The 25,153-nt window shown below is 37.0% G+C and overlaps 1 protein-coding gene across 3 annotated transcripts in view; it reads right to left on the bottom strand.

Annotated features, from left to right (window-relative positions):
- NELL2 (neural EGFL like 2) overlaps positions 1-25,153 on the bottom strand; it is a 283,751-nt gene that overhangs the window by 10,821 nt on the left and 247,777 nt on the right. For all 3 annotated transcript variants that reach the window (XM_045830028.1, XM_045830029.1, XM_045830027.1), the window contains exons 17-20: positions 19,677-19,817; positions 10,942-11,135; positions 9,604-9,780; positions 7,310-7,534 (exon numbers count right to left, since the gene is read on the bottom strand). In XM_045830028.1, the coding sequence (XP_045685984.1) occupies positions 7,310-7,534; positions 9,604-9,780; positions 10,942-11,135; positions 19,677-19,817 (737 nt within the window). The remainder of the gene's footprint in view (positions 1-7,309; positions 7,535-9,603; positions 9,781-10,941; positions 11,136-19,676; positions 19,818-25,153) is intronic.

Genomic DNA, 25,153 nt, shown 5'->3' with positions numbered 1-25,153 from the left:
ACTTTCCCTGCCTGACTTAAACCTGAAACAATGATAGAGGGCAGTGCAGTCCTGTGCTAGAAAGGGTGGGTTCCCCTGGTGATCAGGCCCAAGAAAGAACACATAAAATCCTGTGAAACCTGCTTTGCTAAGAATGTTTTCAATTAAATAAGGGTCCAAGCAGGAAATGAGTTTGTTTCCCAAAGTTTTGTAGCCCTTTAGTTAACAGACCCTGACTCAGAATAAGCCCTCATAGTTCTTTGTATTCTGTCTATTGTTTGATCCTTACTGCCTGACAATAATTAATGAGATTCACCTGTATTCCTGTGCAAATTGAAAGCCAGTAAAAGCCTGTCAAGGCAAGGGTCGGGGTGCTCTCCCCTTGAGAGAGTAGCCATGCCATCCCTTTTCCTCCACAGGTCTCAGTAGTCCATGTGAATGTGTCATCTCATCCATAATGCCTTGGACACTGAGGGCCAGTGTCCATGCCACTGAGCCACACCAGCCAGGTGACATGTATTTTTCAATGCCCCAACAGTGCACATGAATTACAATTTTAGTACATTTCTGTCAGCATTGGAAATTAGTGTGAAATTTTTTTTTTACTGTAGCATAGGAAAATAATGATTATTTTAATTTATATTTACTTCAACTATTTAAAGTTGAAAATTTTCCTCTTTTTTAATAGCTGTATTTTTAATGAATTTTTTATTCACCTATTGCTGATTTATTTATGGGGAAATAAGTGTTTTTCTTATTAATTTTTATGTATTGCAGTATTTAACCTAATAAAGAAATCATATCTTCTGAGAATATTATTCCAATCTCTAGTTTTGCCTGTTTTGTAATTTTATCTTTAGAAGCCCTAACTTTTCTTTGAGGTATATATTACCACTTCTATGTTAGGAAAGGACTCTCCATTCTAGAATTTTGGTAAGTATTTAATCACATTTCTGTTTTGATTTATTTTAACATTTAATAATTTTTTCTTATGGAAAATTACTTCCTTTAAATTGTTTTCCAGTCATTCAAGTATCTGTGGACTACTCCTTTTTCTTTTCTACTGACTTGCAAAGCTCTCCTAATCACCTGTAGGAGTCTTCATTATAATGTTGCTCATTTATGGGATATTTGTCTTCATAGATAGCACTAGTTACCTATTCTAATGTTAGTACAAAGGTCCACTTTCAAAGCTTTAAGTTTGCTGTTTCAGACAGATGAATGCAACATTTAGGAAGTTAGGAGCCTCATCCTTATAAAACACTAATTTTTTCTATAACTCAATTATTTTGGTATTACACCTAGATTTTTCCCAGGAGTTAAAAGTATCCCCCTCCCTGGGTTTGTAATTTCCAAAGAGTTCTGCTTAGTGTTTATTTATCAAAGGATATGACTCTCTATTCCCTGCTTCCTCCTTATTTCTCTAGATACATGGTCTTAAGTTTGGAACTCAAAGCATAATGGCCTGGAGACACTCTGACCTATCAGTGTTGGATGTCTATTAGATTTGGGGAAGACAACCTTAGTAATTCATTTTTGACTCAAGAATTTAACTTCTGAGTGGAGAAAGTATTTTTTTCTACCTAAGCAAATTAAGTTTGAAGACATCTTTAAAAAGGGAAAGTAAAATCTTACTCTATTCCATCCGCTAACTCCTAATTCTTCAGATCTTCTGTTCAACACCACTTCCTCAGGAAGGAACTGGTCCATGTGTTGATGGCCCCCTAGCTCAGCAACCCCTTCCTTGAGAGCATCCACCACAGTCTGTAACATCTTCATCTGTTTCATGACTTAATGTCTATTTATTTCACTTCCAACAATAACAGTCAATATTTATTGAGTGTTTACTCCAATTCCAGACACTGCACTCTTCACCTCTAGACCTGCCCTGTCCAATAGGACGTTGCATGATGATAGAAAGATTACCTCTATGTGTTGTCTACTATGATAGCCACGAGCCGCATGTGACTCTTTAGCAGTTGAAATGTGGCTGCATGACTGGGAAATTGAATTTTAATTTTATTTAATTTTAAGTTAAATAGCCACATGTGGATACTGACTGCTGCTGTATTGGACAGCACAACTAGGCAGTAATTTCCAGGAATGATCGTGTCTGTTTTTGCTTATCATTATACCCTAGCTACTAACCCAGTATCCCACACAATTGGTAATTATTGACTAAAATGATCACCCAAAGGGGAATAGGGCAGAAAGATAAGTAAAAACGGTACTCTGAAAGCACCAAATTATGAAGAATGCTCACCCTCAGTGCAATATCTGGAGGCTGTTTTGAATAAATTTTATTTTTCAAGTAACACAAAATAAACAAAATAAAAATAAATATTTGGGATAAATTTAGTAAATCTGAGAATATTCTTACAACTCACATTTAATAAGAAAGGAAAAGGAAAACAGCATAAAATTTGAGTTGGCCAAAAAGTTCATTCAGTTTTTTTCCATAGGATGGCACTAGTAGTGCTTCCTTATCTTTATTTTTATTTAATTAACTTTAATTTTTTATAACTTCTTTTTTTAAAGACTTTATTTATTTAATTTTAGAGAGGGAAGGGAGGGAGATAGAGAGAGAGAAACATCAATGTGTGGTTGCTGGGGGTCATGGCCTGCAACCCAGGCATGTACCCTGACTGGGAATCGAACTTGCGACACTTAATTAACTTTAATTTTTAAATTACATTTTATTGATTATGTTATTACAACTCTCCTGATTTTTTTCCCCTTTTGTCCCTCTTTACCTAGCACTCCCTAATCCTCAGGAAATCCCCCCACCATCGTTCATGGCCATACATCATGCGTGTAAGTTCTTTGGCTACTCCATTTCCTATACTGTACTTTACATCCCCATGGCTATTCTGTAACAACCTCTTTTACTTCTTAATCCCCTTACCTCCTCACCCCCCATGACACACCCCACTCCCACCTGGCAACCATCAAAGCACTCTCCATATCCATGATTCTGTTTCTGGTTTTTTTCTTGTTTCCTTAGTTTGTTTTTTTAGATTCAATTTTAGAAATATGTATTTATTGCCATTTTCTTTTTCATGGTTTTGATCTTCTTTTTATTAAGTAGTCCCTTCAACATTTCATAAAATAATGGTTTGGTAATGATTAACTCCTTTATCTTTTCTTGTGTGGGAAACTTTTTATCTGCCCTTTGATTCTAAATGATAGCTTTGATAGGTAGAGCAATCTGGGCTGTAGGTCCCTGTTTTTCATGACTTTGAATATTTCTTGCCAATCCCTTCTAGCCTGCAAAGTTTCTTTTGAGAAACCACCTGACAGTCTTATGGTAACTCCCCTGTAGGTAACTAACTTTTTTTTTCTTGCTGCATTTTAAGATTCTCTCTTTACTTTTAACCTTTGGCATTTGAATTGTGGTATGTCTTGGTGTGGGCCTCTTTGTATCCATCTTGTTTGGGACTCTGTGCTTCCTGGACTTGCATGTCTATTTCCTTCACCAGATTAAGAAAGTTTTCTTTCATTATTTTTTCAAATAGATTTCTAGTTTCTTTCTCTTTCACTTCTCTTTCTGGCACTCCTCTGAGGTGAATGTTGGAATAGTTGAAGTTGTCCCAGAGGTTGTTTATACTATCCTTATTATTTTGGATTCTTTTTTCATCTTGCTGTTCTGATTGGTTGCTTTTTGCTTCCATAGGTTACAAATCATTGATGTGATTTTCAGCTATGAAAATCTTCATCCACTCTACTGATGTTTCCTATAAACTGTTCTATATTTCAACTACTGTATACTTTAATTCTCATTGGACCTTTTTTATGCTATTGAGGTCCTAAGTTTCTTGAGCATCCTTGTAACCAGTGTTTTGAACTCTACATCTGATAGAATGCTTATCTCCATTTTTTTAGCTTTTTTTCCTGGAGTTTTGATCTGTTCTTTCATTTGGGCCATGTTTCTTTGTCTCCTCATTTTGGCAGCTTCCTTGGGTTTGTTTCTATGTATTAGGTAGAGCTGCTATGACTCCGTGTCTTGGTTGTGTGGCCTAACGTAGTAGGTGCCCAGTAGGGTCCAGTGGCAGACACCCCTATCACCCAAGCTGGGTGCTTGAGAAGTGCCCTTCATGTGGGCTGAGCATGCCCTCCACTTGTAGTTGACCCTTGATTGCTGTTGGTTGGTCAATGGGAGGGATTTACCCAGGCCAATCAGCTGTAAGGATTGGTTGTGACCACTGACCACCATCCTCTTCCTTCCATGGAGGATAAGCTGTTCAGGGACACGGTGGTGGTGTTCTGACGTGGTGGTGGTATAGCTGCCCACTGAGTACACAGGCTCTGGGTTTTCTTGGGTGGTGCAGATCAAGGTTAGCCCCTAACTTTGTTTTCCCCTGGGCCACCCTGCCTGAGCTATAAAGCAATCTGAAATGGCTGCTACGTGTCCTGGGCTTGGAGATTCCCAGGCAAACAGAAGCTGTGAACCTAGGCTGGCTGCTGCTAGTGTCCGGACTGGGGCTCACTGAGGCCAGCTATTGTTTGTTTGATAGGATTTAGAAAGTTGTGAAGCATGAGCCAAGAGCAGCCATTCATATGGAAAAGCAGGTTGGGTGGACCATAAGTTGGGTGGGGAGGAGTCTCTGGGGAGTCTCTGGGGAGTCTCCAAGATGGCTCAAACAGTGTTAGCCAGGCTGATGGAGTCTTGGATATGGCACCATCTTGCTGGCTCTGTGGGGTAGGGTTCAGGAAAGGGACTATGGCCTCTATTTGCTTTGATGCCAGACACTTTAGTTTCTCTCTGTATACCACTAGTACCTTTTAAGCTGCTACCTTGGTGTTGGAGCTCAGAAAGAGTGAGTCTAAGTAGGTGAGTCTGTGTGAATTCTTTAAAAGGAACTGCTTAGGGCTCCAGAATTTTCTTCCACCGACTCAATCCCTGCTGGTTTTTGCATCCAGAAGTTGTGGGGTCTTACCTTCCTTACACTGGAACCCTGGACTGGGGGGCCTGATAAGGGGCTAGGACTCCTTGCTCCTGAGATATTCCTCCTGGATTTTTATCCACCATACGTGGGTGAGGGACCACCCTGTTCTGTGTCTGTACCCCTCCTAACCAGTATGGATAGATGTGGTTTCTTTAATCCTACTGTTGTTGGACTTGCATTCAACTCGATTTCTGATGGTTTTGAGTGATGGTTGTTCCATATTTTAGTTGTAATTTTGATGTGGTTTTGGGAGGAGGCGAGCCACACCTGCCTATGCCACCATTGTGACCAGAAGTCTGCTTAGTTGTCATTAACTTCATTCAAAAACAATTTTGTTACATTGTATTGTGACAGCTGTCATATTAGCATGCATTAAAAAACTTATCAAAAGTGGTGAATTTTTGTGTAGTTATTTTATTATTGAAGATAGAAGAAAACACGTAACATTTTTTAGCATATTATGCTTTAATATTTGAAGAAAGGTAAAAACGCAACTGAAATTCAAAAAAGGATTTGTGCAGTGTATGATAAAGGTAGTATAGACTGACTGTGTTGAAAGTGTTGCAAAGTGGTTTGCAAAGTTTCTTGGTACTACTGATATTTCGGGCAAATAATTCTTTGCTGCAGGGCTGTCGTATGCATTGGAAGATGTTTAGCAGCACCCCTGGCCTCTACCCACTAGAAGTCAATAGTGGGAGATAGCTGATATACTCAAAATATCCAAATCAATAAAGTTATTTGTGAAAATGAAAAATATCTTTTATTTTATGGATAAAACTAAATGGACTTTTTGGCCAACCCAATAGTAACTTCTGAGAATCAGCACTTACCTGACAAAAAGTTAATTTAATGCCAAAGTATACTTTCTGGGATACATTCCTAACATGAGCCAAACAATCCTAGTAGTTGTTTAATGACAAGCTTCTTCACTGTCTCCACCGCAGAAAACATTGCCTATTACTGAAAGCATTTTTCTTATTGAAAGTATCTGTTTGAACCATATTTGGTGTGTTTTCAAATTCTATTACCTGGTATATATTTTTGTTGTCACTACTCAGGACAACAATCTAACAGATTAAGAGTATAAAGGGACTCAATTCTATTTGGTAATTAAATGACAGAAAGTCATTAATGCTGAAGTTTCTATATATGAACTGTTAAATGTTCTCATTAAATATGTATTAAAACAATGCTGCATACATATTATGGTAACTTTTTTAGTAGTAGTAACTTTTAAAATTTTCAACGTATTTTCAGAAAACACCATTAAACGTTCACTCAAAAAACTTTGCTTGATTGGTAAATTGCATGATTAAAAGAGCTAGAAATTTTGAGTTGAAATAGATAATAGTATCTTAAGGCTTAAACCACTTTATATTGTCCTGTTAAATCAAGCCACTCTAGTAAGAATTTGTACTAAGTGAATCTAAATTAAATTGCTTTATATAAAATTATTTTTTAAACAAAAATGCTCACTTAAAAAAACAGAGCACTTGTACATATCTGGCTGTGTTATGCTAGGAAAAATCTGACATTTTTGCGTTCTTGTTGTTAAGTGTTCCATATTTTTTACTTAGTTTAATGTTCCTTCTAAAATTATGACTATGAAGAACAATGGCCTCTAAATCAAATGTTTGTAAAAACAAAAATAAAAAAAGAATACTTTCAATTTTGTCACTACTTATGAAAGCCATGTCTATGTTATCTGTATTTTTGTTTTTATTGAAGAGGCACAATACTCTCTAATAAGAGGAAAAATCTCTATAATGATTTTTGTCCAACTGAAGGACTAAAGTATGGTAAATAACAGATCTTAAAATTTTTAGCTCAGTGTAACTAATCACAACAAACCAAGAAACATGCCCATTTTGCCTTATCGATTTCCACTTTGGAAAATGTAATATATCTACTTTGTCAATACATCTTACAAATCTCATAAAAGGACCAGATAAAAATCAATAAAATAATATTGTGTTCTATTATGAAGGAAGAAACAAAGTTTACTGTTGTACGTTTTTTCTTTTTCTTTTTTTTTTTTAATTGTGCACAGTTAGGTACTTTAGGGCAATTTAAGTGGGTTGTATCTCTTCTGGTGATGGAAATAACTGATCATTCTGGTTTCTGACCACGAGCCCCCTTCTCGAGGCATGCGCACTGAAGAATGCACATGACATTCAGCCTACGCATTAACAACGCCGATCACCACTTCTCCCACCTCTCTTTGAACAATAAATAGGCAATAAAATGCTTCCCATTGGCCAGGTTATCTCTGGGCCAATTAATATCTCTGAGTCATGGGAACAGCTGGCCAAGTGCGCATTAATATCTCTGAGTCATGGGAACAGCTGGCCAAGTGCACCCTACCTGAATTTAATTGCCTTTACCTTGCACTGGCACAGAGTACACTCGGTGCCGTGTTTGATCCAAGAGGAGCCAGTGAAGCGAACCACGTTCATCTCATCCAGGCAAGTTTTGGTGATGTCATTGCGAATGGTGTCGGCCTGGCAAGGGTCGGTGACACAGCGAGGGCAGCACTCACTCTCTGGGAGCACACTGAATTCACATTCCACCTCTGGGCAAGGCAGGGGCCAACAGTCAACTTCCCCTTGCTGTAAGAAAAGCAGATTTGCAAGGGCAGAGGGAGGGGAGGGGAGGACAGGGAAGGAGGCAGGAGGGAGGGAGTGTGGTATATTACACCCTGCTCTGACAGGCATTTATACTCAGACTTTCAAAGCCGTGCATCTTGCTGTCGAAGTGATGAGATCTATGCTGCAGCTGAAGTTTAAACTGGCCTTCAATGATTAAACAAAAACAACAATAAAACAAAAGCAAAAACCATTCTCTTAAACAATCAAGTTTGCATGCCCTTATCTTTCCTATAAAAAAGGGGAATTATTTACAATGGAAGAGGTTTTTAATTAACTTTTGCCTATGCAATCTTTTTTTAAAATTTTTTGATACTTTCCCCTATCTTCTCATTTTTTCCCTTCAGTATAAAAGAAACTTTTGCCCATTTATGAGAAAAGAAACTGAAATATGAAAGGAATTTGATAGCTTTCTTTGTTCATTTATATGTTTCTCAGTATAGGAACTTGGGGGGAAAATAAAATTAGGAACTGATTTCAGTCTTTTTCATCCATGTGGGAAAATTGTATGAATTGGATCTTTCTAAAACGTAGTTCCTACCTGTTTCCTATTTTCTCCATAATTCTGAATCTCCGGGTTTTGGAGATGAAGGCTGCCTTCAGGCACAGAAATTGACCTTACTCTTTCAATTGATTTTTGGGTTGAAAGTATAAAAAGGAAGCAACAAAAAAGCACTGCCTTAAAAATATCCTAACAAACAGAAAGAAAACTAGCCATAACTTTAAAAGTAGTGTCTGTGAAACTTTCTTTTATACAGACAACATAGGCCAAATTTTCCTTTTCCATTGGTACCACTAGAAAGAAAGAAGACACTTGGTCAAATGGAAAAAAGATCATGTTTTCTTAATCAAGTCTATACTTTCTTTTTTAATCTATTATTTCCAGGAGAAGTCTCATAAATATATGCAGACATTCGATTCTAACATTCTAATAACTACTTATTACATATCCATATTATATGTAAAACCACATGCCCACTAGAACAGCATTGACAGTAACGATCTTTAGAGGGAAAGAAAAGTATTTTGATTTTTTTTTTAAGCCTGAGTGTGACTGACAGAAGTAGATTAACAAAAGTGCTACTTGGAAAAAATTATTGTTTTCATGAATGCCATTGTTGTATTCATAAAAAATATTTAGTGAGTACTTATTATTGGGTTGGCCAAAAAGTCCGTATGTTTTTTTCTATAAAATAAAACACACATTTTTCATTTTCACCAAAAATTCTATTGATTTGGATATTTTGAGTATGTCAGCTATCTCCCACGTGGTATAAAATTGATTGTTCTCAATTAGTGTCATGATTTGATCACTGTCAACTTCAACTGATCTGAGTGCAGAGCATCATTCAGCAAGAAATCTCCAGCATGAAACTTTGCAACCCTCTTTTGACACATTTGATCAGTCACAGCATCTTCTCCATATACTGCATGAATTTTTTTTTCTTTTGGTGTGTCAGTTGTGTTTTTTACTTTTCTTGAAATAATAAAGCATAATGTGCTCAAAATGTAGCATATTTTCTTCCATTTTCACTCTTAAAATGGCAGCAAAAAAATTTACCAATTTTGAAGTTTTTTTAATGCATGCTGATATGACAGCTGTCATAATACAATCTAACAAATTTGTTTCAAATGAAGTTAAAGAAAACTAAGTACTACTATGGCAATCTTACAGAAAAAAAAATGAACTTTTTGGCCAACTCAATATATGCCATTAGGTATCTGCTCTAGATTCTGGAGTCTAAGTAAGCTTTGCTGGAAGAGGCTGAGTAGGCTGGGAGGGTCTCTTACTTTGAGCTCTGGGCATATTCCTGGAAAGACACACAATGCGGTGCATCATGTCTGCCCCAGAATATCGTTCCCGGGTCTGGACCTCACAGCGCCATCTTGTCATCCCAACCACGCTCACTTTTTTGTAACTGCTGACACTATGGCTGGGTGATATGTACTTGTGGAGGGCAGAGAGCCAGGTTGCTTTCCTATCTAGAGTCTCGGTCTAAACTCTTCCCGAACTTCATTGTAGCTGAACTTACCAGGCAGCGGCACTGTTGGCAATTCTGGACCCAGGTGTCACCGCTGTTGTACAAGGTTTCCCCATTTTGATGGAGGCACTGACTGCTAAGCCTTGGGTCACATTCAGGACAGCAAAAAAGATCAACCGTGGGATTCTCACAGTCACAGACCATCCGACGACACATTACAAATCCATTCTGTATGGGAAGGAAGAACAGCAGTTACCAAAAGCCTCCATTTCTTGATATACTAACATATGTGTGTTTGTACATGTGTGCATATATATATTTACATATATGTATATAACATTTTAGATGTTGATTTGAAAGTTGAGATAATTTGCACTGTTTATCCAATATAATTGATTTGCTTTAAAGTTTCATTTTGTAGCTAATGTACAGAAATTATGCAAGCTAGAGAACTTCTGATTTCCTTTCCACAAACTACTTGACTAAAAAGAAGTTTTCCAGAAATGGCCTGAATAAAATTACAAGCACTACATGGTCCTTATATGTGTATAAATGTGTGTGTGTGTGTATATATGTGTGTGTGTGTGTATAAAAATGTATGTGCACTTGTTTACTAAGACAATAGTTTGAATGCTAACTAAATTGTTTTGTGTGAGGGCATCTATATTTGGTAGCTAGTCAACAAGTCTTACATGTTATTAAGTTTATGGAATATTTTAAACTTTATGGTTTTGTATAAATTTTTATCAATTTCTTTCATAGTAGTTGAGCCTTTGGTGCATAGAATTGCTCTTTAACTAAAATTAAAGTCACTTGTCAGCAAGGTACATGAACATCTCTCTAAAATTCAAATATAGCGTAATAGGCATTTTTCACTCCTAGGCCATAGCACGTCCATTCTGGCTTCATTTATGCATTCACTGAAATGTGATATTATGACTATGAAAACAGCATAGTTAGCAACAAAATTTCATCAAATGTGACAAACATATCGTGGTATTTACATACAATGAAATATTATTCAAGAACAAGAAGAAATGGGTTCCTGATATATGTGTATGTCATGAATATAAATGAATGTCAAAAACATAATGCTGACAGAAAGAAACCAGACACAGGGAGCAAATGCTGTATGATTCCATGCATATAAGGCTCTCAAAAATACCAATCTAATCTTTAGTGACTGGACATGGTGCTTGCTTGGAGCTGGGGTATGGGGTTAACCAAGAAAGGACAGAGGCAACAGTTTGGGTAGGTGAAAATGTTCTATTGATACTTATTGTGGTTAAATGGACATACGGATTTTTCTAACTTCATTACACTGGTCCCTTGAAATATATGCAAATTACACCTCAATAAAAATGACTAAAATTTTTTACTTATACCAACCTGGCATGAGCACACGGAACACCGGTCATTTTCCAACACCCAAATCTGACCATTGTGCTTAACTTTTCCATCATGGATGCAGTCCCCGGTACAATTCTTTCCATGAGGACATCGGCAATCATATCCACCATCCAGGTTAAAACAAATGGTATCATTGGTACAGCTGTGCCTGCCAGTCCCACACTCATCAATATCTACAGTTAAAAAAAAAAGACAGCAGCCAATGTGCTTAGAATATGCTTGGTTGCAAACAACTGCAGTCAGGCAAACTATCTCCTGATGTCACACATAAACTAATTTTCATCTTACTGGCATGCATTTTTTTTTATCAAATGCTGACTACAGCAATGTTAATAATCTAGGGATTTACCAGGAAAATATTATCATGTTTGATTTCAGACACCAAATAACCTTGCTTATATTTTTGACTTTTATATCTCTGTAAATACCATTAGGCTTTATGGAACATATTTTTTTGAAAGTTAAGAATGAGAGTCAATTTATCAAACAAAACCAGTTCGGCAGTGGAAATTCTAAAAGGGCCTATGATTTTTTTATTGAGGAAATCATTGTCGATGTTAAAATGGTACAAGCAGAAAACCCTTTCTTAGTGGGAGATAAAATGTCATGGGAACCCTGAGGCATTTTATTCAATTTCGAGCCCAATTCTCACAGCCATGTCAGCCACATGTAAGCTCTTTCCAGCATTCTGCTTAGCCGTTCTTCCCTGATAGCCTAGGAATTTCCACACCATCCTTATACCCTGCTCTTCCCCCACAGGAGGGCAAGGTACCACCAGCAATCGCCATTCTCTCACAAAGAATCCACCACTTCTTACCTTTTCCATTTCAGACGATCATTTCTTCTCCTGCCTGACTCAGTTGGCAACTGCCTGTGCTTCACCCGCCCTCAACCAGTCCACGGCAATCACGGCCTAAAATATTTCCATACAGATGAGGAGCAAATACTCTGACCCACAGATCAGGCCCATAGGAGGAAACATAGTTCATTTTATTTATCTCCATCATTTAAAGGCCACAAGACAAAATACATTTCAGGGATATTGTCTGAGCAGCCGTAAGCAGTTTTCCCCCCCATTTCATCTGCTTCCTCTGAGTAGAGGCCAAGAAAGAAAGAATTAAATTATAACAGGAAAAGTGGGCTAGAGAGAAGACAGAATATATAGCTTTTAAATGGGAGAAATGTTCATTGATTTTACTCCACAATTTTAAAAATGGAGGTTTAGTAAATATTTTTCTTAAGTGGTTTGACTTAAACAATATTGGAAACATGGACTAGTCGACATTATAGTTTAGCAATATTTAAAATCTTAAATACTTAAATTCTGTCATATGTGAATTCCTGAAAATAATCCACATGATGTATTTCTATTTACCTTGATTTTTTATCAGTTCCTATCTCAACAAAACCAGTGAATTGAGTCAATGGCTGAAAAGATGTTTATTAAAACTATGATGAACTATATTAATAGCATGACTTGCCAAGAATAATACTGCTTATAATTATAGACTGTGATCAAAGGGAGAAATGTTAGCCGATATCAGAATACTTTAAAACATTTTTAAAGTACACTAGCTAATATATACTTTTTTCAGATCAGATACAATTTTCTCTTGGTAATGGAAATGAAAATTTTAAAGTGGCCCTATATCTGGTATATTCAGAATAATAAGGTATATTTGATGAGTTGAACTTCATCTCGCATTAATACTTTTATAATTAGGAATTATAGTAAGCAGAAAAATGTTAACCATAGTTATTTGATCTCTTTGACCACAAACTCTACAAAAACCTGTTATTACCTAGTCCTTGGAATATACTATTAAGACACTACTTCATCAGTGGCAATCAATAGCTGGATTTTTACAATCTTCTCATTTTGCCTGACATTTAAAATGAAAGCTCTGATATCAGGCAATGTTTTTCCCCCCTTAAAGGCAGAGAGGCCTTGGATTCAGAAAACAAAGAAGAGATACCCAAGGACATCCATGCTCTTAAATAAAGAACAATTATAATAAAAAAGAGAGTAAAACATTGCTCACAACAGTGGTTGACATGCACTTCTCATGTATGGAGAAATGTGCAGGCAGAAATATCACAGTAGATTAATCATCATCTTTTGCTGTCCAGTGGGATTTGAATTAATTCAAACTCATCTTTTCTGCTTCTCTACACTGGGTTTCCCACTGCAGAGAATATTCTCAATTGATGGTAGTACAGGCTTTTTGGAATTCAATTTTACATATAGTTTTATTATAGTGTTTGGTTCTTAAATTAAATATGTGTAAAGGGTTTATATTCTGCTTTGAAAAACCTACTATGGTATATAACATTTCTAACTTTAAAAATATTGATAACTCCTCTAGTGAGTGATTGTAAAAATAATTCTGCTATAGTCAATGGTCAAGTCTCAGTTGTTATCTAACTTGACTTAGCAGCAGCACTTGACACAGTTTATTCCCTCTCCCTGATAAATTTTCTTTACTTGCTTTTTATCACATGTTTCTTCGGTAGCTCTTTTAGACCCTGTCTTCTGCCAACATACACACTCCCCAGGTGTGGCCACTAAACTCTGAATAAACTGTAGTCACTTGAAGAAGTGGTCTAGTCAAGGCAAGTGTATGTGAAGCCACAGTGTTTAGAGCCATTGAGATGTGGTATGATTGATCGTCCAGGGAGTGCAGAGCACATAAAAATGCAGCTAAAGAGGTACTCAGGGCCCAGGTAAAGTCCATGTTAACAAATTTGAACTTTATCAAAAAATAATGTAATCTCATTTTACAGAACTGCAAAAAAAAAAGTCACAATCAGATGTCCTTTTCAGAAAGCTTCCTTTGGTTTCATATTGGGAAAGGAATTTGAGTGGACTAGAATTTTCAGCCAGCAGATCAATCAATCAGCAGGCTCTTTCAGTAGTCCAGGCAAGAGATTGTCACATCATAAAAGCAAACATTTATATGGTCGTTAGTATCACCAGATTCTAGTACTTTCACATAATGGCTCATTTAATCCTCACCACAACTGTGGTGGGTACAATTATTATCCCCTTTGTACAGATCAAGACATTGAGGCACAGAAACATTGTGTAACTTCCCCACGGTCACTAGTCAGTAAGGTATAGGGAGCCCATGTGAGAACCCACGCCATCTGGCCCCAGGTCTGCGCTCCTAAACCCAGTGCTGAACTGAACAGTGGCACTGGGGACACATAGAAAGAAACAACAAAGACAGAATCATCCAAGAAAGAAATGATGATGTTAAAGCAACTCAGTGATTTGTTGACTACAAAGATTAGGAAGAGGGAGGGATCATGAACGATGTTCAGATTTCTGGACTGGAAAATGTGGTTGATAATATTTACAGAGAGAAAAGCAAGATTTTGCTGAGGAGTGGAAGTGGTGACAGGGATGAGGAAAGACAATAATTTGTTTAGAACATTGAATTACACTTTCCTCTGGGCTTCCAAGCGGAGCTATCCAGTAAGTAATTGGATATGTGGGGCTAGAGTTCAGAAAAAGGACGGGCTGAAATATGAATTCAGTGAAAATATACTTTCATCATCCCCTTTCTCAAAAATTGTCCTTCAGACTCCAGTTTAAACTTCTTTGTGAGCCATTTAAAGCTACTTCCTTCCCCTGCACTCTTTCCCTGTCTCAACTGGCCAATAAGCACACCAGACTTGAACCCCTACAGTAAATGCTAGGCAGACACTCAAGGCTTTCTTGATCCCAAACAGGAAATGATTTCTCTGTTTCCTCACAGTCCTGAATTTATGTTTTTTCTCAAGTATTTATGATTTTTAACCTTGTAGCTTTCCCCTTTATTAAAAAATCCACCATATTCTATCTAGTCTAACAGGTTTTGTTTTATACCTATTTTATCTCTTCTACAAGCTGGGAGCAGGGACCACCCTCCTTCATGTTTGTGCTCAGCGGATGCCTGGCAAAGCACCTCCAGGTACCAATGCATATATTCGGTAACTACGTGTTGATATGAATTGGATTGATTCATTTCATTTTGGCCTTATTTTAGATTTAGGTTAATGATTTACAGTGTTTAGTTTGAACATAATGCTAAAAAGATCCTATCCTATAAACATTTTTTTCATCTTACAAGTTCAAAAAACCTCACCAAGCTTAAAGATAATCCTGAAATTAAAGCAATGAAGTGAAATGTGGACATGAAAATAAAATAGTATGTGAGAAAAAAAGTGGGCTTTATGCTCAGAGAGAGACCAATTTAGGGATGCACTAGCAATGGTGACATGGACAAGGAAAATGTTACTCTGGCCCATTACCTGGGATTTAATGTCTACAGCTCAGAGATAAAGGGCTCAGCAAAACAGCATATGCTTTGTACGAATGCAGCTTATAAGCATGTATGCTGTAGGTTACACAACTGAAGCCTAAACAATAGTGAAATAGTGCAGTTATGCGTTGATGTCTTCAAGCATGAACCTTATACTTCACAGTGACTGGAGATGCACCACTGTGGCTTTGTCTGCCTCCTAGTGCTATTGTTGCTGCTGTTGTTGTTGTTCAGCAGCAGCAGACACATGGCACCTGCTCAGAAATGATCATACTCTTCAACCTGCATCCTTCTACAAACTAACATCACCTACAATTCTACAAATCACTGAAATTGCAGCAAATGGATAGATGTTTCGAAGAAGCATTTTAGTCTTTTTTTATATATAACACAGGTGGGTTCTTTTAAAAGAATCCTTCAGAGCACATTGTCTTCTGAAAGAGTAGTACATTTTTTTGTGATAATCATTAAATTCTAATGGAAGATAACAGAAGAATCATCATTCTGGAATTGTGGTTTTTTGAAAATAACAATTTCCACTGTTCCTGTGTTTATGGCATTTCCTTGAAAAGCCCTTTCTCTATAAGCATTTCATAGAATATTTTACTTCCCTATCTTCAACTTTATTATGTATTACTTTAATGGCTAGTTTTGTTTTCATTGTTATTTTCTGAACACTCATGAATGTACTAATTATGTTTTGTCCTAATCATTACTATTTATACATATATTTACTTCTAACATAGTAACTATAAATCATACTATATAGCTACTTTAAAAACAAAACAAAACAAAATCTAACCCAAGGATATGTTTATGGGTTTTTATAGAGAGAGAAAAGGGAGAAAGAGAGAAACATTGATATGAGAGAGAATAATTGATCAGTTGTCTCCCATACATGACCTGACCAGGGACTGAACCCACAACCTAGGTACATGTTCTGACTGGGAATCAAACCAGTGATATTTTTGGTGTACAGGACAATGCTCAACCAACTGAGCCACCCAGCTGGGGCCTATATATCTATTTTTAACATAGGTTACATTCCTAACACACTTCCAATTAAAATATTATCTATCATGCATCTCAATCTTTTTTATTAGAAAAATAAATATATCATCTATTACATGAGAACTATTATAGACACTGATGACTGACAAGCAAACAAAGTCTATGACTCTTGAAGCTTATGCACTATAGCAGATAATGATGAGCAAGGAAACAAATTAATATGTACAAACATTTCAGGAGAATTGATAGCTTGTATGAAGAAAAGTGACACAGAGTTACTGAATAATGTCAGGGGTAAGTGCTATTTTAAATTGGGAGTCCTTGAGAAGCATTTTAGAGGAAATATAAATAAATTTAAAATGAAGTATGCTAAGATCTGGGGAAAGAACTTTCCAGACCAAAACAAAAAACAAACAACAACAACAAAAATAACGCATGAAAAGGGAATCAGTTTGGTTTATCTAAGAAGTGTCAAGAAAGCTAAGTACTATATCATGTGGGCCTTTGTAAATCATTGTTAGGGTTTTACTCTCCTCTGATCAGTGCAGGGAGAAGCGCTGGGGTTTATGGGAAAGCTAGGAGAGAGTGGTGTCCTCAGAGCCAAGTGAAGGAAGTTGTTTCAAGAGGAAGCGATGATCATCTGGGCCAAATGGCTGAGACATCAAGCAAAAGACTAACTGACCAATGGGTTTGGCAAGAAGGAAACTGTTAGTAATCTTGAAAGGAGGGCATTCCCTGGAGCAGTGGGACTCAAGCTTCCCGGGAAGCGAGAAAGCACAGATAAAAAGGCTAGACAATTCTTTGAAAGAGTTTTGCTCTAAAGGGGAGTAGAAAAATGGGGGAATATCTGGGGAATCTGGTAGTGTCAAGGAAAGTTACTTTTTGTTTTTGTTTTATATTTTAAAGACAGGGTGCTGCTCCAGGCTCTTCCTCTGCTAATGAGGATGATACAGTAGGAAGAGTGTAATGTGAATGAGAAAGGGGATAGGACAGGGGCAAAGACTTCATGGAGGCAAGAGGGGGTGAGATGCAAGGTACACTGGAGGGTTTAATTTTTGATAGGACAAATGCAACTTCATTCTGTGAAAGCAGCAGAAACAGACATAAGTGAGAGTTAGCCAGTGTAGCTCCTGGTGCAGAAGTGAGGTGCTTCTGCTTTCTCAGTTAAATATGAAGGATGGCATCAATAGAAAATGGAGAGAAAGGAAGTGATATCTAAGGTTGGAGGAAATGGGAGAAGGTATGAAATGGTTGGATCAGGGAGTTGCAGGGGAAAGTTACTAAGGAAATAAAGTAGGAATGTTGTACAATGCTGATGGCCCTTGTAGCAGGTAGTCTATAAGGTGACCTCCAATGATCTTCAGTGTTGAATTTTTTAGGCTCTTATATAATCCTCTCCTCTAGAATGTGGGGTAGACTTATTGAGTCACTTCTAATGAATAGAATATGGGCAAAGTGGTGAAATGTCCCATCTGAGATTAAGTTATAAAAATGCTGTGGCTTCTGTCGTAAGCACCTGCCCTCTCTTGAACTGCTTACTCTGGCAAGCCAGCTCCTCTGTCTTGAAGCAGCCCTGTGGAGTGGTTCAGGAGCTAAGGAAACAAGGCATGCCAATAGCCATAAGAGTGACCTTGGAAATAGAGTCCCATTCCCTCCAACTCCACCCCAGACAAGCCTTCAAGATGGTCAACAACTTAACTGCAACCTCATGAGAAACCTTGAACCAGAAGCTTACATCTAAGCTGCTGTGAGATAATTTTTGCTGTTTTCAGTTGCTAGGTTTGGAAGTAACTTTTTACGCTTCTTTAATACAGCCCTCCTGAGATGTGTCATCATGAATTTAAAACACAGTAAGCACAATTACAAATGTAAAGTATAATAGCAGAGGTATGTGTTTATTCTAGTCGTGTTCTGATGCATAGAAAATGGTGTGCAAAGATACCACGCAAAATGAAACAAAGGTAATCCCCACAGAAGAAGTGGAAAGGACGGGGGAGAAGAGGATGAAATAGATTCATTTTCAGTACACACACACACACGTGCACATATTTCTGTATGATTTGAGTTATTTATAATCACGTTATTTATATCCATCCTTTATATGTGAACTTAAAAGACAAGAGGAAGACCTGTTTCTCATAATATACTATAGAATATAGGCTAAGTAGTTCATCAGGGAAGAAGAAAATCACACTGTTTGATCTGCTTCTTGAATTGCAATCTGGTTCTTGGCTTTCTCTACAGGGTTGGAAGTATTCACTGGAACATTAACAAGTGCAGCGTAAAGCCCTCAGACCACAGGTAAGGGTTATTTGCAAATGCCAGGTTTTGGTCCCTGCTAAAGCAATAGAATTCCCATTCCTACACAGAAATTCAGATGGCCCTCTGCTCGAGGTCCAGAGCTCTGCAGCTGCTGTCAAAGCATGCTGGGAGCCTTGGCATCTATCACCCAAGTCTGCTTCATGTTTCTCCCAGCGAAAACCTTTTGAGGCACAAGGATAAAAGGCATCTTATCATTTAGGTGTCAAGTGCTGTTAAGTTAGAGTCTCCAAGGCTTTCATTGACTTTGTCATTTTAGCCACATTTTTCTCTCAGGCCATTACTCTATGAAGGTGTAAGTAGGAATGGAGAAATTGATGACTTTTTGACATTTGTCCTCCATTCCTGTGCCTAACTGGAAGGATGATGGCAAATCCTTTCAGTGAGGGTGGTTTCCCTGACCATTATTCACTAGGCTCCGCCTGCTCTCTAAAAACTGTGCCCCTTAACAGAAAGTGTAGAGAAGCAGAGTTGTTTGCCAATTCACTGAAAATATTTCAAAATTAATGGTAAATAATTGAGTATAATCTGGGCGAACTTTCCACTCCTACAAGATTGAAATATTTCAAGCAGGGACCATGTCTTCTTTATTCAACATGGAAAGTTCACTGAACATCTCTTCCTTTGCCAGGCCAGTGGTATGTTAGGAGTAGCCCAGTGTCATGTATTACATATCTTACACTTGGCCTTATCATCATCATATTTCTTCTATCCTCTTTTTCTCTCTATCCTGCTTTCCTCATCTATTTTTCTAGCTCTTTTTGGGTCATATTTTTACATGTTTCCATTCAGAAATTTATCTGCTACTATGGGTTTATTCATTCTAAAACACCCTTCAACGGTTCCAAGTATCCACAAAGAATTGGGTTAGTGTCATAAATTTAATTATCTAAAAATAAAATGATCATAATTAGCAAGCACAACTTAGAATTTAACATGTTTTCAATAACTGCTGTAGAAACACACAGCAAAAATTGTCAAGTAAAAGATTAGGTCAATGGCTACTATTTATATCTTACTGTATATTCCTCAAGTTCAAGAGGGGTTCTTAAATTCTAGGTCTTCTCCTGCACTGACCTTCACACGAGTCTCCGCTGGGTGAAAACATTCCATTGTCATGGTAGCCATCTCTGCACTCGCAGTGGTACCACCCAGGCAGGTTAATGCAGTTGGCACGGCTGTCGCACTGAATAAAGCCATCAGAGCACTCATCGATGTCTGGCAAAAGAAAACAAAAATGAGATGTTATACAATTACTGCTCTTATCTCAAGATGCAAAAACCATTCTACTAACATTTGAGCGCCAGCAAATCCTAAGAACTGAGAAAACATAAGACCAAGAAACTCTACTTGGTTACTGGACGCTACACAGAAAGAATGTAGTAGTATTGTTAATAGCAGAAACATTTAGACAGCTTCCCTGTTGCAAAAGAAACCATCTGTGATAGCCATTAGCACTGCTCACCAAGTATTTCCAGCTCTTCTAGACACAAGCTAGGATTGCCATGGGGATTCCTAGAGCTAATTAGGGAGAGACACGTGTCAATGCTAGGAAGAGCCTTGAAGATTCAGTGTGGGATGTGCATGTATTCTTTCCCTACCACAATACCAGTGACTTTCAGAGGCTCTGAAGGTCAGTGGGAGTTCCTGAGTAAGGACAGTGTGGAGTACATTCCTCCTCTACTTGGAATGGACATACTATATGAGCAAGAGATCAACCTTTTTGCTCTAAGCCACTGAGCTTTTAGGGTCTTTTATTACTATCAGCAAACCCCATTACAGCCTAATACATCATTCATCATCAATATGTGACAACTGCATTCATGCATTAATATGCTTCATATTTCTGAAAATATATGCCATCTGTGTCACTTTTTAATAGGTTTCACATATATTATCACATTCAGTCCTCAAAAAATATCTTGCCATATAGGTAGCATATCAGACAGATGAAGAAAATGAGGTAAAACGATTACATGGGATTTAGGAAGGTCTCCTATATGTTCATGGCTGCCTGCAAGTAGATATAGGCTAAAACTGGCAAAATTCTCTAAACAAAGAGAGCTATGTATCTTGAACCTCACATATTTCCTCCAGTGACTTACTACTATTCCTGAATAGGATGAGCCCTTTATTCTCCTTGTTCTATTTGCTGCATAATTGGAACATCCAACCCCATCCAAGCATTTTCCTTTGCTCATTGAGAGAAAAGTAACTCCCAGAGCTGCCTTACAGAGTGCCCCCTTCCTCTCAAACACCTTTGGGCTTTGGGGTTGACGCAGGCCCTGCTAAGTGATCTGATGGCACTGCACCATTGCAGCTGCCAAAAATAGTCACATGCACCCCACTGCCACCTTGACAGCCCTGTGCTTCCCAAACCTGCACCTTATTTCCTGCTGCAGGGACCAGGCACGATGATGGCCCTCGTGTTGAAGTGAAATCCGGTTGCTTTTTACAGCCCTTCCCCCAAGACAGTCCTCTCCAGCCCAGCAGAATCTGCCTCCTTCCTAGTCCAGTCTCATCTAACTCCAAAGTCTTGGAAGTATATATTCCTTTCATTTTAAAAAAAATCATTTTTTCCTATGTTCAACTTTGAAAGACAATTTTTTAAATAAATAAATAAAGTGTATTTAAAAAAAATGAAGAAGAAATAGGGCATCCTTTATTTACTTCTGATAAGCCCAGAGTTCCTTCACTAAAACAAACTGTTCTCTTAGATTAGGTAATAGGCCAAAAATAAATAAATATTTTATATTATTGCAAAATTTTCACATTATTTTAGAACTATGAGTGTTTTTGCCTCTGTGGTTCCTCTTCTGAAGAGTCAATTCCTACTGTCAGGAGTTACCACTGTCACAATAATTATTCGTGGCCAAGTCAGCTAACCATGGACCGCCTGATACAAGCGGATTGCTTCCATTCGCTAAGGCTTCATAGGTTTTATGAAACAGCCTATTTATATTTCAAAGGCCTCTCTAACTGATGAACCCCAATTGTAAATGGGACTAAAATGCTGTGCTTGTTCAGCTTTGTACAGTCTTTTCTTCTAACCCAAATGATGCAGAAAATTGATTATAGCATTTTTAAGTATATGGACAAAAGAAATAGGTTGGGATTTAAACTTTACAAGTGAGTTTATTGGAAGAAGGCCATGAGTGTTATGCTTAGCATATCTCATTTTGAAAGATTTCAGTCATTAATGTTGGTGATTTGGAAGTAACCATTAATGGAACAGAGTCTTCTCCACTGAAGCAACTCTTGCATCTATATTAAGCCTTTAATTTAGTTCTTTTTTTCTTGCTTGAACACAATTGCAGGGTTACCTCAGATCCTATGATGTAGATGACACATACATTTTGCTGTGTATAATGCACATCCACATTCCATGTGCATTATACACAGGATTATTATACCCATATTATACCCCCGGTATGTAATCATTATACCCACATATAATGTACATCCCTATTTTTTCCTCAAAAATTTGGGCAAAAAGTGTATATCATACATGGCAAAATATAGTATATATTTCAATTTTCACTTCTTATTTTCTCTCATCACTCTTAATGCCTACTTCTATACTGTCTCAACCCCACTTCTTTTAATGAACAATATGGCAATTTTCCTTGATCTATCAACATACTCATTAAGAGTATGTAGAATTGCCATGTATTATATTACTCAGTTTCTGAAGACTGAGGATACAACATGTATTGGCCATAATGTATTTTCATATACAGTTGGAGTATTATTTTATTATGTAATTGTTACTTAGCAATATTTCAGAAGATGAATACACAAATATATACATCACTTGTTAGTTTACCATTCACTATTTACTGCATGCCTGTTATGGGCCAAGTACTAAGTGCTGGGGAAACAAGGATACACCAACAAGAAGTGATTTTTTGCCCTAACTGGGTTTACTATCTATTTAAATAGTGTTTAAGAAAATTAAATTTATGAACATCTAAATTTACAACCATATTAAATAGTTTTTTCCAAGATACTATGTATTTAACACCTCTGGTATGGTATTAGGTGGTGATATGAATATCCTTTATTTTAATGGCTACATATTTATGTCTCTGAATTATTTCCATTTATAACAAGTGATACTAATAGCACAGTAGCAAAATTTAAATTTGTAGAGGGAGATAGATTACTGAAACAATGTTAAAATAAACACTGGCATTTGCACATGACAAAAATTACAAAGAAGGTACAAATGAATGGAGTTTTAAAAACACCAATATATGAAACATTTATTCACATTTCAGATAGATTTTCTGAGTAATTCCTTAGGTAGTGAAATCATTTAATTTATTTAAAATATGACTCAGTTTACAAAATAACCCCCTAAACCAGAATTTATTTATAAAAAAGTGTGTATTTATTCTCACACGTTTAAACGGCAGTTCATCTCCATTTGATGTAATACACCTATCGAGATGTTTTTTTCCACTGCTCAAAACAGGTTTTGAACTTACTGATTTTGATGCCTTTTAGTTCTTCTGCTGTTTTTTTCTTTTACCTCTTCCACATTGGTAAAATGTTTCACTTTGAGGACTTTTAATTTTTTATCAGGGAAACAAAAAATGTCGCTCAGGGCAAGATGAGGTGAATAGGGAGAGTGGGGCACAAGGGTCATACCATTTTTGGTTAAAACTGCTGAACATTCAATGCTGGGTGGGCAGGTGTGCTTGTAAATCGCCATCATGAAATGGGCAAATGTATTGAAAGAGTCTTCAAAAAAAATTCATGAAGCTGAACACCCTCTCACAAGACCACCAGCTGGTACACTGATACAGATGGGTTCCTAGAACACTCCCTAGCGGGAAAAGCCTGTATTGTATTACAAGGGGCCTGCCCTCTGGAAGATAATTCCATTATTTTCTTGGGAAGCCCCCCATACAAGTGTTAAAGTTCAAATTATTTAGTATTTGTTACCATATACGATAGTGAAATAAAACTAGTCAGATAAAATACTTTGTTTCATCTTACATTTTCAAGTTTCTGATCATTTTGATTTGTATATGCAAACTTTTCTACTTTGTTGAAAGTCAATAGGAAATGAAAATGTGCTTATATTGCCAAAGTAATCACTTCTCACCAGTAGTTAAGCTAGACTGCCTCATGGCTCTTTTTAAAGTCAGAGATAAAGCAAACAGCCTCATCTGCAAGTTATCTGAGGGACTTAGTTGCTCAGTAAATACTCAGCAAGTGAAGAGCTGAAATCTGATCCACAATTTAAGAGTTATGTATATTTTACCCATACACAACTGTGGATATTATTGAGTTATAACACACAGATGTACACATACTATGCACTACATATTGTGTAATAACAGAAAACAGTAAACAAATTTGAAAAACAATATTTCTTGGGTACTTTCTTTAGGTCAGTTAAAACCAAATTTTCACTTGAGTTACTACTATACAGAGAACACTAGACCTAGAGGAGAAAAATGTTATTACAATACTTTATTCTACATATGAACTACCAAGTTTGAAGATATTTCTTTCAAAACTGAATAATAGTACTTAGAAAGATAGTACAGCAGTATAGAAGCTCATATGATTTAGTCTTGATTTTAAGGACCTAACTTTTTTAAATCTGCAGGCACATTATATAAACAACTAAAAATAAATTTTGTGAAAAACTATAATTTCATTATACTGTATTATATCTTAGAGAGGAAGTACTTTCTAGCTCCTGAGGGACAATTAGAACTTTTTCAGTAGCTACATTTAGACCAGTCAGCCCGTGGCAGTATTAAGATGCTGTCCCACAGCACAGAGAATCTAAAGGCCCAAAGACACTCAGCCATCCGACGAGAGCCATCAATAGCCGTCATACTCCAGGGATCAAAACAGAGCTAGCTAATAAAAGTGGAAGGCACTGTTGAGGACAGATTTTCTAGGAGGCACATATGTTTTGAGACAATCATTAAAAACAAACCAACAAGCAGAAAAATAGGAAAGGAACATGCATGAATACTAAGAAGCTCACACACACCGTTCAGAGTCTCATTTTGTTAGGATCACACAGGCTGGGGGCCTTCTGCAAGGGCACGCAGACCGCGGGCTGCAGAGTGAGCCAACAAAAACAGCCTTCCCCACTGCATTTAAAGGGTCACTTTAGAAAATTATGAATTATTTCCTTGTAAAATTGAATGTAGTTACAAAATGAGAGTCGTGAGTGTAATCTCTTTCTCATGCATAGTAACAGTTATTTCTATCATAATAAAACAACTAAGAACAATAAAAAAGTGCAAATGTCTAGAATTATTCATACTTAAAGCAGACCCTAATCATTAGTTTAACCTGCTCTCCTTTAAAGCTAAAAGAAAACTGATTAGTTGCTATTCTATACCAAAAAAATCCAATTTTTTAAAAAGGGAGCATATTATTTTTAATGGCAAAGTCAAATAATGAGTGCTGTCTTTCCTACTGCTTATCATTAATAAAACCCTGACACTATTTCTCTCATAAAAATAGCACTTGGACTATTTATATCATCATCCTATGCCCAGGTAGCTACATTATACTGA

Source organism: Phyllostomus hastatus, unplaced genomic scaffold (assembly GCF_019186645.2).
Source record: "Phyllostomus hastatus isolate PE091 unplaced genomic scaffold, TTU_PhHast_1.1 phas_scaffold_93, whole genome shotgun sequence".
Classification (NCBI taxonomy): Eukaryota; Metazoa; Chordata; class Mammalia; order Chiroptera; family Phyllostomidae; genus Phyllostomus; species Phyllostomus hastatus.
The sequence above is the reverse complement of the archived record's forward strand: the minus strand, read 5'-3'. Positions and strand labels throughout refer to the sequence as shown.